This window comes from Patiria miniata, unplaced genomic scaffold (genome assembly GCF_015706575.1).
Source record: "Patiria miniata isolate m_02_andy unplaced genomic scaffold, ASM1570657v1 HiC_scaffold_28, whole genome shotgun sequence".
Classification (NCBI taxonomy): Eukaryota; Metazoa; Echinodermata; class Asteroidea; order Valvatida; family Asterinidae; genus Patiria; species Patiria miniata.
In genome coordinates, this window is record NW_024037067.1 from 6889522 (window position 1) to 6905530 (window position 16009).

The following is a 16009-nucleotide window of genomic DNA, read 5'->3' on the forward strand; positions in this document are numbered from 1 at the left end:
ATAGCGACTTCATCTAACTCAAAAACATTTTGGACGTAAGCTTTTTTGCGAAGGATACATCCATTGTTACACACTTGTTAAGGTTCAGGCGCATTTTGTTCGTAGACAACCATTCCAACCATTCCGCAAGTAAACTAAGGGAATCCGACAACTTTGATTCTCCTGTAGGCCTACACTTTTCAATACATCATTTATGAAGGAAAGGAAGATGATGGGACCAAATTTCGTATACTGGCGAGCTCCGGTTGTTGTGTGCAAGCTGACTTCACTTCTTTGTACTTCGCCCTTTGTGATCTGTTAGAAAGTTGGCAATCCACGATACTAGACGGGGGTTTAATTCCAGTTCAAGCAACTTTGATATTGCAATCATGCGATCGATGCAGTCAAATGCTTTAGAGAAGTCTGTTAAGAGAAATCGTTGAGGCTGTACCGCATGTGTCCGCATTTTCATGGAGAATGTGCAGTTGGCATGCACAATAAATTTCCATGTTGAGCAAGATCTATCCTTATCTGTAACGAAAGCATGACTTCCTTTGTTATAATAATGTTAAGCAATCTTGGCAAAGTGGTACGTGGAGGGGAAGATTTCAGCAATGGCGCGATATCAGCAAGTTTTCATGGCAATGGAACCGATGAATGAAAGGAGTCTGCGTTGACATACCCACACCCTGGTGAACATCACCTACCTTGTTCCCAGGGTCTATTCGAGCTGCTGTACAAAGTAGCAGGGACTCAAATGTCAAAAATCTTTGAGAACGATGAACATGAGGTGATGTCCATAAGGTACCTCATGTGACCAGTTCTCAACCAATAAAATTTCACAATCTAATACCATGGTATAACAACACATTTTGTGGATATTTATTTCTTGGGGGGTAATGGTCATATGGTAATTCAGAGAGTACATGTATTAGAACCTGAGTGCAAACTTTTTTTTTAACAAATAAGACATTTTCAAGGAACTACATTTATGGATATTGCAGCATGTGAAAGAGCATTTCGTGTTAGTTGTGAAATTGAATTTCATTATATGTAATAAATATCATTTTTATATGTTGTCTCCCAAGGGAGACATAGCACCGATCACTCTCTCTCAGGTACTAGGTATGTCTATCTCCCACATCACAGCTGTCAACAATTATAACACCTCACCCACAGATTCTGTGTCTTGATTGGCCGAGAGCGAGTCGCATGTTACTTTCTAATTTTGCTATCTTTCTGTGCACGGCCAAAAGTACTATGCGCATAGCAACCAAAGTACTATACCATTAGCAACCAAAGTACTATTTCCACGACGCGGTATTTGTGTGCAAATGCATGCTGGTGTGCGAGTTGCGTGTTGTGCGTAGCGCGTATTATTCCAAAGAGAGCGCGCCACAGACTTGGGTTCAAACATTTCGTGAAGGGTTAGTTTTTAAGAGAGAAATACATTTTCCACCAATTTTGTATTGAAATTGAAGTTTATTTCAACTGTGTTCAGATTTAAATAATGTAAAATATTAAAATCAAGCAGAATATGTGGGTGAAGTGTTATAAAACAAATATTGAATGCTTTATCTCGTGGTGAAGTAAAACTAGCCTCCCTCGGTGATCCATGGACCATTCTATTTCCCTCGGCTTCGCCTCGGGAAAATAGAATGGTCCATGGATCACCTAGGGAGGCTAGTTTTACTACACCACTCGAAGCATTCAATATTTGTATATTATTAACTCCCACTTTGATCTTCTCAGGGCCCTGGTTAAAGTACGTAATAAAAGAGCTTTTGTGATCTCAAGATCAACATTTCCTGGAAGTGGCAAGCATACAGGTCATTGGCTGGGAGATAACTACAGCCTTTGGCCAGACATGGCTTATTCTATTGCAGGTGAGAAATTATATACCATCTATTATTTGATGTTTTGTTTTATATGGATGGGCCCTGTGAATATTAAGGGTCCTGTAAAAAGAAAGAGATTGATATGGAGATTGGCGCGCGTTACCCGTACTACGCAATATGGCGCAGAATGCAAAGGTGCTGGAAAAAAATGTTTAAAACCAGTGGGGGTTTTATCAACCATTCATAAATACCTCAGACAGTTTAGCTATTCCTATTGGTCGAGAGCCCGTCACGTGGCTGGTCTTAAACGGATGATAAAGACATGGCTAGCTGGTCTTAAACACTTTTCCAGTGTCACATAAAATGTGGACTCCTAAAAATCCAGTGCCTCTTACCATTTCATTGGTTGAACGTTCACAATCCTCACGTAGGCATGCGCAACACTACCAGCGAGTCAGAATTTTATAGTTCTAAATTCAAAACGCAACGCCCCAGGTGCGTTATGCGTGACATTGCGCAGAACATGCTACGCGCGCGTCAATCTCCAAACATGCTACGCGCGCGTCAATCTCCAAAAAGGGTTGTTTACATCTTACTCGCCAGCTGAACACTCCATTATTTTGCTAGAGGGATGTTTCAAAAAGCATGAAGTGAACTTGTTGAACAAAACCGGGATTTTTTGAACGAATTATTTGATTTTTTTTTACCGAAAAGGTATTTATGAATGGGAATAAAAGTGTGCTCGGTCGGTATTTATCACTCTGTTTAAGACCGCTTAGAGTCTGGGTGCTGATAATTACCCTCGATCAGCACCCAGATTCTAAGCGGTCTTAAACAGAGTGATAAAAAACTCCGGAGCACACATTTATTCCCTTATTTAAAACCACCCACATGACAGGCTCTCGACCAGTGGGATTGGATAAATTGTCTGAGGTATATGAATATACAAGGCTAACCCCCAAATCCATATATTTATGAACATTACAGCATAAGCAAATGTTGTATAGTACCTTTAAGTACATGTATGTAACAACATGTATGTCATGCTATTATACATGACAAGCTTAATATGAATTGATCATCTGTGTTTGTTTGTTTTTTCCATCAGGCATTTTATCCTTCAATTTGTTTGGAATACCACTGGTGGGAGCTGATATCTGTGGCTTCAATCTTAATACTACAGAAGAACTTTGCCAGCGATGGATGCAGCTTGGGGCTTTCTATCCTTTTTCACGAAATCACAACACAATTGGAGCTAAGGTGTGATAAGAATTTCTGAGCTACAAATCTGTTCATCCCAACCACAAAGTCATTGATCTGATTGTCACTGATCATATTTGTTTATAATCCATAAACTACAAGGCAGGCTGTAGGATATATTGCCTGTATCTAAGATACAGCAGACAAATATATGTAGGCCTACTACTACAATCCTATAGCTGATAGAATTGGCAATATATTGAGTGGCCAGTTCATACTTGATTTTCTATTGGTTGTGCACAAAATGTTAGCACATTTTGCACCAATTGAAATTGTTTGATAGTAGCAGGGATTAATTAAACCTCTGTTCATATACAGTTGTATGTGGTTAATCCAACTTGTATCTATACAGGATCAGGATCCTACTGCATTTAGTGTGGACATGCAGATTTCCAGTAGGAATGCTCTGCAGATACGCTATAGTCTCCTGCCATATATCTACACCCTATTCCACTTTGCACATAGCAAAGGCTCCACTGTGGCTAGACCCTTATTCTTTGAGTAAGTGTGTGTTTGATTTGTGTGTATAATAGTCAAGGACGGATCCAGGAATTTTTGCAAGGGGGGGGGGGGGGTTTTCAGGCCCGACAGATTTTCTTGTATCCAATTGTTGCGGACAGGCGGGCATATAGATAATGTAGCACATTGTTACTTATAACGACCCCCAAAACCCCCTCTCTAGATCCGCGCCTGAATGCTTCATATCTCTTAAGCTCACTTCAACCTGTCTCAGGTGTATGACATTTATTGACCTTACTTTCATTTAAATGCAAAATACATGTACAGTGACATGACAATTCTTTACCGGAACAAGTTATTATTTCAACATTGTTTCAATAGTTTCTATTAACCCTCCTATGCAAACATACATGACATACTGAAACATACTGAAGGACTGCCAAGCAGTCCTTCAGTCAAATTCAATCAAGTGACTGTTTTCAACAGTTAAGAATTCCCAGCCTACATAAAGCAGGATTGACTGGCTGGGACTGTTTAAGTAACTTGCTTTGACTCAGAGTGAGTGATAAAGCAGCTGTGACCACAACTCATAGATGAAACTTTCCCGATTTTAATCGGTAATTTGACTTTTTGACTTTTCCAACAAAAGTTCCGATTTGTTTACGACTCGTCCCACAAAAATTGAGTTTTGAATGATTTTCTCACATTAGGCCAACACTGGTCGCAGCCTTTTCCGGCTGGATAATAGGTTAAACATTGACCTGTGACATGGAAAAAATCATGCGCCACACAGTAATACAGTGTGTGAACCGTGCATGTATTACTACAGTACAGCTGCACATGATGTAACGGTACCAACGTACCGCTCGCTAGCACATGGCTGGTTGGGTACAGGTAGCCTCATCTGCTCATGATCCAGTGGATAATCGGATGATTCTGTAGCGGCATAGTCCATTTGTGTACCTAAAATTGTCGGTGGTTTCATTGCTGTTCAAGTTCAATGGGTAGAGCCTCAAGCAATAGTATTGTGATGGTAATTGAGTGTTTTTGAGTGACCTATCCTGTTATACAGACCATGTGCATCATGAAATGCCAAGATTTGGCATGTGAATGCCCAGTAATAAGCAAAACAAGTTCAAAGCCTTTTGTTCATTGAACTACATATACATTGTGTATAGTGTGTCAGTGAGTTTCACCCTTTTGGTCTCCACCAATATTTCACCTCCAACCTCGCTACTCTTTTTCTGAGTTATTAATGTATTGATATATTTATGCATACATCACACTTAATCTATCTTGCAATTGATCAAGCATATGTCTTTGCTTTTATTTTTAGATTCCCAGGTGATCCAAAGTTGTATGATGTGGACAGGCAATTCATGTTGGGCTCATCCTTAGTTGTCACTCCCGTTCTTGAAGAAGGATCAACTAATGTCACTGGAATATTTCCTAAAGGAATATGGTTTGGTGTTAACCATGTAAGCAAACTTCCATTGCATCTGAGGCAGTTGTTTAGCCAAAACGGGAGGGGGGGGGTCCCAAATAGTTTCTAAAGACTGCCCTTTAGTACACAAGTGCCCATTTTTCACCAGTGTTTAACCCCCCCCCCCAATATTTACCTTTTATGTGTGCCCATTTTGGAATTTCGCGCGACCATGCTGTCCTGAAAAGCACCACCTATTGTCCGATAGTGTCTATGATTGTCCAGTTTTATGGAGGTCAAGTGCTGGAGGGAAAAATCCTTGTGTACATTGCAGCACGGATTTGCGAGTGCCCTTTTCACAAACTGTTTTACCCCCCAACAAAAATGACGTTGCTTACGCCACTGAGAGGGTGGAATTAAACACAAAAAGTGTTTAAATAAAATTTCTTATCTTTCTCTTAAGCCAAAAAAAAAAATAAGTTGGTCTCTGGTCAGCGCGCGCGTCGATTTTAATCATGCGCGTCAATCTTTTTTTTTCCAAAATGTTCCGCGGTAGCTCCAACAGCGCCCTCTATTGCAGCACCTCCTCAATTTTTTTACCAAAGAGCACCAAGGAATGGGAAATTGCACCAAGGCAAATGATCGACAGCACCAAGGCAAATTATGGAGGACACCAATGTATGTGAGGACACCAAAAAAGCAAAATAGTACCTCACCTTGTCTGTACAATCCAAGCTTGAAGAGAAAAAAAAAAAGCAAAAAAAAAAAAAAAAAAGCCGCACCGCCGTATCAATTCCAGAACTTTGTTCTGACCAGAGACCGAATTTTTTTTTTTGGGGCCTTATTCTGCCATAATCCTCTTGGGATTTTCTATACACGAGTTAGCTGTCCCATCCTGTGTCAAATTCCTTCACTTATTACAAACTATAGGCATCGTGTGATCATGACAAAGCCCCAAACCCAGTGAGGTCTAATTATTTACATTTTTTTTTTAAAGGGTACTCACTTCCAGGTGAACAGCACTCAGGCAGTAACTTTACCAGCACCCCTCAATGAGATCAATGCTCATGTGCGTGAAGGATGCATCGTTCCCTTGCAATTGCCCTATAAAGAAGGTTACACAACCACCACAGAATATCGCCAGCTTGGTTTCACCCTACTAATTACTCGAAGTATTAATGGGCCTGGTAGTGGCCATCTCTTCTGGGATGATGGAGACTCTCTGGGTGAGTTTTTTAAGTGTTCAATTCATAGTCAATTCATGATGTGTAACATCCCTGTCAAAAAGAAAACATGGCAAACAGTAACGGTTCCGTGCATGCATGATTGCTGACCGCTAATCACTTGATGATGTAAGTTGATGGGCTGTTCCATTGCAAACAGGGCAAATGAACCCCACAAGTTGAAGTCTTTCCTGAACTTCCTTCTTTAAGCTCTCGCAGGAGCTTCTACATGTCACTTGGTGGTCGTTCGGTCTGTCTGTCTGTCTGTCTGTCTGTCTGTCTGTCTGTCTGTCTGTCCCCGATAATTGACCAATAGTATGGTGTTCCATATGTGCCATCAGCTTCGCATTTTTCGGCCTCGCATTTTTAAGCTCCGAGAGGTATCATTTTGATCGATTTCATTCAAGACTTCTTGCACGTACATTCCAAAGAGACATTTAGTTTTTGCGCATACATGAAATGAGTGCTTATGTACATAGTCATGATCTAATACAACACGCAAAAACATGTGACCCTCATTCATCCTATAGACCATTATCATGTTGCAGCCATTTGATTTTTCCCATTCAGATCAATGTAACCAAAGCGAGGCTGGAAGGAAAAATAGTTTGGTTCCTTTTTGCACAAAAACATTATCATTCAGTACTTTTATTGGATACAGGGAACATGACTAAAATGGTGGAAGCATGAAAATGGTCTACTGGTTCTTCTGTTGAGCTTCTAATGAATAATCCATATTAACCCCAGGTCACAATGAACTCTTGCACTACCAGTTTTAACTGTTGATATTTCAAAATTGTTTTGAAAATAGTGATTTTCTTTGCATTTTTTGAGCTCATTGCAAATCAGTATGAAGTAAATATTAATTACAAGCATTCAATAAATTAATATTAAACAAAAACTGAAGTTTTCCTGAGATATAAAGTAACAAACAAAGATGGAAAGAATGGATGGCATGAAGTACCCGGCTGTACAACGTGTTTACTACTTGCATTTTTGTGTGAAGCGATTGGTGACCTATAAAGGTGCGTAAAAGTTGGTTCAAAATCTCATTTTGTATGGACTCAAAGGTAAGACAAAATGTGTGTCATGATGAGAATAATATGTAGAAAAGGGAAATATGTCATTAGTCTTCCAATAAATTTCCAAATTTTGGATTATACTGAGGTTTGTTCAAGCATTAGGGGCCATGCAAAATCACAGTTCATGTGCCCCACGTGAAGGGATCGTCATGCACCGCGACACACAGCCCAATTTCTGGACATGATGCAAATTTCCGAACACGACTGATTAGGCTTGAAACAATAATTGGATTTAACGTTGAAGCAAATGGGGAAAAAATCAGAGTAAATACAAATGCCAAATTATGACAATAGACACCTTCCTCGCACCTTTACATAGTCTCAAAATTTTGACAAAACTTCACCAACTTGTTAATTTTCACATGATTGCAAAACTACGGACATTACGGATATCCTAGCACCAAGAATCTCATGATTTTCAGAAGCTATTAATGTTTTGAAAAATCTTGCTCAGGTGTAGAGAGGAGATTTCGACATCGGTGAAAAGGATTGTACTTCATTAAAGTTTATCAGTTTAAATTTGGCGGGTATATGGAGGGTAAAGTGTCATTGTTCACCTCGTGATTTTTCATGTTGCCATGCGCCCACATTAGATATGCACTGCAGTATTACCCCCGCGTCGCATGAATCTAAATGCCCACACGGGCAATGGGATTGGAACATATGTGCTTGCAACACGGCCAGAGCTTATTGTGCACTTGTACATGTACATTATCTCTTTGTGTTTTCACAATTGTTAAAGAGACAAGCATATATTTGGTCAGAATTGTAAAAGTAACGCTTCTCCAGTTGATGGGAGTTATCATGGGCTGATAATACAGGTAACCTTTAGAGGGCGCTGTTCATGACAGCTGCCAAGAGTTTTTAGCACTGGTGAAATTTTAACTTGTAATCTTCAAATATCTCTTTTTATATTTGCCATCCACTGTTCTCTGTCACTGCACAACTTGGCAACTACCTGCTGATCGTTTTCTGAGTAGTTTTCCTGAGGATTTTTTTTGGTTATTATCGCTGGATGAAGTTTGATGATTGTCAAGACTGCTACAGGTGTATTTGCTATTATCATCCAACATGGCCGCCACCTGGAGATATGAGATTTTATTGATCTCCGTGATCATAGTTTTAAACTCTGTGCATTATGTGCAGTTGCATTAATCAGCCCAACATTTAAACCACAATCTTCATCTCCAAGTTGACTGTGTCCCACTTGCAAGTTTGGGAAAACTGCACTTGGCAAAAAGGAACAATAATAAGCATGTCCACAACTCCATAAAAATAAGAACAACTCTGGTAAAATGGAACAAACATGGTTATACTTGCCTGTTTCTACCAGAACATCAACCCCAAATGGACATAACGGTCTTCATGGACATTCAAGTCAATCCTGGTCCTCACAGGTGTGGGGAAACTGGGAAATCCTTCACCGAGCCAACAGACGGCCTCAATGAACGCACCATCAAATACTCCCGTCAACAAATGATCAGCCTTCGAAACTCAGCTCATGCTTCTGCGCACCCTCATATTCTACACTTTCTGAAGATCAACGGCCTCCTACATTTTCGTGGAAACAGAGGAGGCAGGAGAAGATCCATGCAGATGTGCCCCCATCTTTGCTATGCCCTCAGTAATGTACATGTACTTTCATCAAGGATCCTCATCTCATCTGATGCAAGTGATTATGCACACATTCCTGTCAGAGTAACTGCTCGTGATAACCAACATGATCATCTTTGCAGACCTGAACATCGTAACCTTGTTCCTATTAACCTCCAACCATCGGACAAGATAACATCTGAAATGAGAACAGCTTTTTTGCCTCGTATGTTCCTCACCAATGCCAGATCACTGAATAACAAGATTGATGAACTTGAAGTGACACTGAACAACAACAATGTTGATATTGCCATCATCACAGAAACCTGGTTCAACGAGTCAGGAAGTCTAATGGCTGATATCCCCGACTACACCATCTTCAACAAATGTCGTACCAATCGGAGAGGCGGTGGTGTTGCCGTATATGCCAAACAGCATCTTAAAGTACACAAATTATGTACTCACAATTGTGACTTTGAATGCATGTGGTTGAAGGTTGAATTCAAATGTTCTAAGCGTCTTACAATCAACCTGTACATCGGAGCAGTTTATTTTCCTCCAGGCTCAACATATGAAAATAACATTTTAGAACACATCTGTCACACCATAGATACTATTCGCACAACTGACATGTCAGCCATTATAACTGTTATGGGTGATTTTAATCAGTTGAATTGTGACGCCATAGAACAAAATCTAGGAATGGAATAACTTGTATCATTTCCGACACGTCAGCATGCCACATTTGATAAAATCTTTACCAACTATCCTGCTGTATTCGACAAGATTGAGCGGTTAGCCCCTCTTGGAGCTAGTGACCATTGCTGCATCTTTGTTACGCCTGTAGCTCAACTTCCTCGACTCAAGACTAATAAAGTCAACTCACGCCCCTACAGAGATTCGTCTGTTAGAACTTTTGGAAGGTGGATAATTGATCACAATTGGCACAGTGTCCTCAATGGGATGTCAGCTCCTGATCAAGTTGAGTTTTTCCTGAATGAGCTTACAACTTCATATCGTCACCACTTTCCCATCGTCTCCCATTGGCACAGTAACAGGGACAAACCATGGACGACTCGCTCAATCTAGCATATTGTCGCACAACGTCAGAAAGCATATGCTGACAAAGACAATGATGTGGCATTGTGGCGCTCTTTACGCAACAAAGTCCAGCGCGTCATTAATGAAGCAAAGGCAACCTTCTACAAAACTTTAGTTGAATCTCTCAAAACCAACCAACCCAGTTTGTAGCATCATCAAATTCAGAAGCTATGCTACCTGAAACCAAAACCGTCCATTATTCCTGGTGCTATGGTAGATCCAGCTGCAACGGCTGAAGCAATTAACAATCATTTTGCCAGTATTTGTAACCAGTTGCCTGCATTCGATCCTCTACGTCTGCCATCTTACTTACTAGCTGAGTCACTGCCTCCAACAATATACCGTTGCCAAGTCCTGAAAGCCCTAAACAGTCTCAATTCAAGGAAGGCTGGCCACCCTGATGACCTACCAGTACGGCTCATCAAAGAATTTGCAACTGAACTGGCAGATCCTTTGACGCATATATTCAATTCTTGCATTGCTGATGGTATTTTCCCTGATCAATGAAAAACTGCTACGGTTGTTCCAGTCCCCAAAGAAAAGAATATATCATCTCGTGATCAGCTTTGCCCTATCTCACTAAATCCATTGTTCGCGCGTATTTTTGAATCCTTTTTAGCAAAATGGATCCAACAGGATATTTCCGCAAAGTTAGACTCGCAACAGTATGGCAACATGAAAGGCTGCTCCACCACACATTATCTTGTTGACTTGTTAAATTTTATTCACAAGGGTCTAGATAAACTAGGTCATTATGCTCGACTTTGCACAATTGATTTTACCAAGACATCTAACAGTGTTAACCACACTATTGTGATACTAAAGCTTGTTAATCTTGGTGTCAGACGATCAATAGTTCCCATAGTCTGCAGCTTTCTCTCAGGTCGCACACAAAATGCAAAGCTCAATCATCATCTCTCCACAACCCAGTCAATATCCTGTGGTGTCCCTCAGGGAACAAAATGAGGTCCAATTCTTTTTCTTGCACTTGTCAACGATGTGTCTGAGGATTGCTGCAGATGATGGAAATATGTGGACGATCTGACTTTGGCTGAAATTGTTAAATATGACGAAGTGCCAAAACTTCAAACTCACCTTGATAATCTCTCTGTCTGGTGTAATAACAACGATGTTTTGCCTAAATCCTCTAAATGTCAATCCATGATAGTTAGTTTTATGAAACGTGAAATACCTAGGGAATCATTTTCAATTAACTTGGTCAATTTGAATGTGTCTCATATGAAATTATTAGGTGTTACCATACAAAAGGATTTGAAGTGGAACTTACACATTACTGACATTGTTTCTAGAGCCTCTCGTTGTGTATCCTTAAGAAGGCTAAAGATGCTGTAGATGACATGCTTATCTTTATTTGCTACATCAGACCGATTCTGGAATATGCTAGTCAAGTTTGGCACACATCAATCAGTAATGAGCAAAGTAATTCTATTGAACGTGTCCAGAAGCGTGCTTGTCGCATCATATTAGGCAGTGAATAAAATACTTATTCCCATGCTCTTGCCAGACTTGACATTCAAAACTTAGAATCCAGAAGATTGGATTTGTTGCACAACTTTGGAAGCAAACTTTTGTACTCGACCAGATTTCGACATATGCTCCCACCAGAAAATAATAACAAGCAAGGTAGAAAACTCAGGTCCACAATCGTTTCTGGTCTTGTCATACCCAGATGTAACACTGAGCGGTACAAGAAATCTACCATCCCATCACTGGCCAGAATTTTAAAATAATAAGTGTAATATGCTTCTGTGATCCACATCTTTTTTAACGATAATTTTAAATAATTTTGCACTCCAGTTTTAATCAGCAATTTTTTGTCTAGATTAGCAAGTCTTTAGTAACCTGTCAATAATTAGTATAGCCTCTGTGATCCACTCTCTTTTTTTAATGATAATTTTAAATAGTTTTACACTCCAGTTTTAATCAGCAATGTCTTGTCTTAGCAAGTTTTTAGAAGTCTTTAGTCTTTAGAAGTCTGTTAATGATAATGAATAATTTCTCCCGTTATGATTTGTACCTTTCAATTTACAATTTAAAGATGAATTGATTGTATTTTAAATAGTTTTTAACTAAAATACCCGTTGTAAATTTGAATGTTTTCAGCCTGTGGGCTGCTTTTAATTCAAATAAATAAACCATAATAATAATAATAATAATAATAATAACCATACTGTGAGTAACAACACTTCTTTAATATCTGTTGAATTATTTGTCATATTGTTTGGATGTGCTTGTACTGACATTTATAGTTTTGGAACAACATTAAAGCATATTTCCATGGAATTTAAATGATACAACTGTTAAAGTAACTGGAAAACGTATACTTAAATATCACACTACTCAAAACTCAAAAAGAAAAACTAAAAATACTGCAAGTAAAACTTGCTCGATCCCCCGGCATGGTGGCAGTTTGTATACATGTACAGACAGTTAGTTAGGACAATTTTTAGTGTACCTAACCAAAATGGAATGTGTCATAACTAGCAACAGGGATAAGCAAAGAAATGGGTGGGCCGCGGTGTTAGTCGGGCAGTGTTGTGTCACTTGTGTGTGCCTCTGAAGGTAGGCTAAGTGAAAGTGAACACCCCCAGATCACTACACCGTCCACAGCTGTGAAGCTATAAAGGGGCCTTTTATTTACAAAACAATAACTTTCACGACACTAGAGAAACAAATTGACATACATCATTGGCTACCAAGGACCAAGGCCTGTAGAGTAACCCTGGAAGTCATGACCTGTTGCCTGAGTCTAATCACTATGATACCATGAGCAATAAGCACATATCAAGTTTGGTGGAGATTGATGACAGAACCACACATGACTGAACCAGAGTGACAGTGAACCTAACCAAAATGGAACACACAGACGCACACATGCAAACGTGTTCACACCGTCGATCGTGGACGTCCTATTGTCCCTCTTTTGTTTGTACTCTTTACTTTTTAGGAAGACTCCCATATATGCAAAATAGGCACATGCGCGTCAGAGGAAACAAAATATGTGTGGCTGTTCCAAATTATCGTTAGTCAGGTGACATATCATACACATGCAAATGATGACCACAGTGTGACCTGTTGACTGCGCGGCGCGTACGGGGGTTCGGTCCAATCATTGCCCTGCAGAGCACATTTATTTTTACTGCATTGCTGCAAAATTTATTGCTTCATCCCCACTTTTTTTATCCAACGATTCAATACAGGCTCATTTGCATGCTGTTGTATAAGCGCTTAGAAACATCAGTACTATTATGAACTAACATGCAGAGGCATTATGATTAAGAGCCTTTAATATTCCGATCAAATTAAACACAAAGTCGTACTTGAATTACAACTTTTTAAAATGAAAGTAATGAATCTTTGAAATTATTTATATTTTTTAACTTTTATATATTTAAGCATGACAGGTAAATACAAACCACATGTATTTTATACATAGAAATACCCGGGCACTATCCGATCATGTCAACGAAATGCTTTTAGTAAACTTAGGACATTTGGGGAAACAAGCAGGATTTGGTCCCTTTTTTGGCCACGTCTGTTGTCAGCCGTGGCGGCTACCTGACCTATGATATGTCAGAATATTTTGGTGTGGGAACCAAACTAACCGAAGCAGGCAAGGTGTTAATAATAAAAACAATTTTATAGTATACAATAATATTGTACTTGACTATTCTTTTGTGTGAAAGTTAGGACATTGATAATTTGGTAAGTTAATATTATACTCGTCATTGTCATCCTTTACAGACACGTATGAAAATGGCAACTATCTATTACTGGAGTTTTCATCATCTGAAACTTCAATGAATTCAACAGTTTCATATGATGGGTATTCAGGATCACATGCTGTCACCGTACAGTCATTCATTATAGCTACCGTTCCCCATCCGGTCAGTCAAGTTACAATCAATGGCACATCTGTTGCATTTGATTATGAACCACAGCTAATGGTAAGTATAAGTCTCAGTTGCATACATGTATATCACAATATTAATTCTCAGTGAACTACATGTACCTAAGGGGCCATGAAGTAAATGTCATACTGATATATTTTGTACTAATATCCATGCCTCTGAGCTTGGCCCCCTCATTAAAATTATTTGTTTGTGCACTTTCTATGTACATGTCCTTCATGCAGATTCCTGATATCTGAAGATTCACTTGAAATAACGTCAGTTCCAAGGCATTCATTTAGGGGCTCTCTGTAAATCAAATGAACACAATGTTTGCAGGGAACTTTTTTTCCACTTAAAATCCATAAACCAAATGAAACAATATGTTCAAATGTTGAGATTATGTTCAACATTGTTCTGGAACTCAAAGTTTAAAGTAGTCTAGGGCTAGACGTTGTTATGGTTTGATATGTGATAACCCGCCGCCACGATAACCCGCCGCCTCGAGAGGGCGCTATCACGACCAACCAATATTGCCCATGGACCTGTCAGTACCAATGTCTTGGGAATCTTGTATTGGTTGTGTAATGCAAGCGCATGTGTTTGGCCTAATATATGTAGCACGCAATTCCAAATATTATAGTAGTTCCAAAGCAAACTCTCAAATTTCTTCCAGTGCAATAAAAGATGTAGCAAGACTTTTGAGCAACTTCACTGGTCAGCTCTTTTGTTATGTGTAGTATGTGTGGGACTGAAAATGAACCGTAATTGCCTGCAGAAGTCACACATGCGCACTAGTTTCCACCATTTTTCGGGGGGAGATTTCAGGAGACTCCCTAGACATTGGTACTGACAGGTCCATGGGCGATATTGGTTGGTCATGATAGAGCCCTCTTGCAGCAGTGGGTTATCGCGGCCGCGGGTTATCGCATTATCAAACCATAACAACGTCTAGCCCCTAGACTAAGTTTTAAGTTGTATTCCAGAACCGTCATGAAAATGAGCATAATAATGATTGTATTTTATTTTATAAAAAATTGCCAAACTATACATGGGACAATGTGGGATAAACTTTGAAATGTTTCATTATGGAAGTGGGTGGTTTCGTGAAATAATTATTCGGGTTAACTACATGTAAATTGTTCCCTATAGCACAAAATTGCAATATGTTCATCATAAATTGTGCAAAATTATTAGTTTGCTCTGTTAGATTTGTGAGAAATCGACCACTTGATTATGAAAGTTAATGCTGTATAAAAATAACTTGCCATTTCAAAACACCTTGTGTTTGTATTCCAGTAATTCACAACTGTACGTTGCCAGATCTTTACACAATTGTTGCCAGATCTTTGCCATACGATCAAGTTAACGGAATAGGGAATTCTTTAACAAGCTTGATTGAGTCACATGCATTCCAGCCAGGCATTTGTAGCATCAAGGTCAAGCTAATTACAAGTCTCAAATTCTACACTGGGAAATAATAATCACAGCCCTAACATACGGTGGCCCACAACTGTCACGGCAAAAGCAAAAGCGCCGCGGCAAAAGCAAAAGCGCCGCGGCAAGCGCAAAAGCGCCGCGGCAAGCGCAACAGCGCCGCGGCAAGCGCAAAAGCGCCGCAGCAAAACAAAAAGCACCGCGGCAAAAGAAAAAGCGCCACGGCAAAACAAAAAGCGCCACGGCAAAACAAAAAGCGCCACGGCAAGCGCAAAAGCGCCACGGCAAGCGCAAAAGCGCCACGGCGAAAGCAAAAGCGCCACGGGTTTATTGGGAAGGAGCGTAATCATACATGCCGCTACTACATCAAAAAATAAAATGGGAAGGAGAATGGCCGCCACCAGGAATTCTTATTAAGCACAGAATTTAATTCTTTGAGAAGTGATTTTATGGCTGAGAAAATACCAAGGCCAAGGAAAACCGGTCAGTGCAAGCAACGTTCAGGAAATAAATCGTCGATATTAATTTGTTGTAGGATAATTCCAAGATTATTCCAAGAGAGTTGCTGCCGTGAATCAGAGTTTATAAAGGAGTGGGACTCACTATCAGCACCATCAGGGCCGTTCCTCATCTCTTTACATTTCGTGGGATGCAAAACAATTACGAGGACGGGAGGCTCTGTGAGCTGATGCATTTTTTTGAA

General features: G+C 39.7%; 1 protein-coding gene across 2 annotated transcripts in view; it reads left to right on the forward strand.

Annotated features, from left to right (window-relative positions):
• LOC119734724 (lysosomal alpha-glucosidase-like) overlaps positions 1-16009 on the forward strand; it is a 53359-nt gene that overhangs the window by 34634 nt on the left and 2716 nt on the right. For both annotated transcript variants that reach the window (XM_038208263.1, XM_038208264.1), the window contains exons 12-17: positions 1732-1865; positions 2926-3077; positions 3430-3578; positions 4873-5014; positions 5957-6185; positions 13724-13926. In XM_038208263.1, coding sequence (XP_038064191.1) covers positions 1732-1865; positions 2926-3077; positions 3430-3578; positions 4873-5014; positions 5957-6185; positions 13724-13926 — 1009 coding nt within the window. The remainder of the gene's footprint in view (positions 1-1731; positions 1866-2925; positions 3078-3429; positions 3579-4872; positions 5015-5956; positions 6186-13723; positions 13927-16009) is intronic.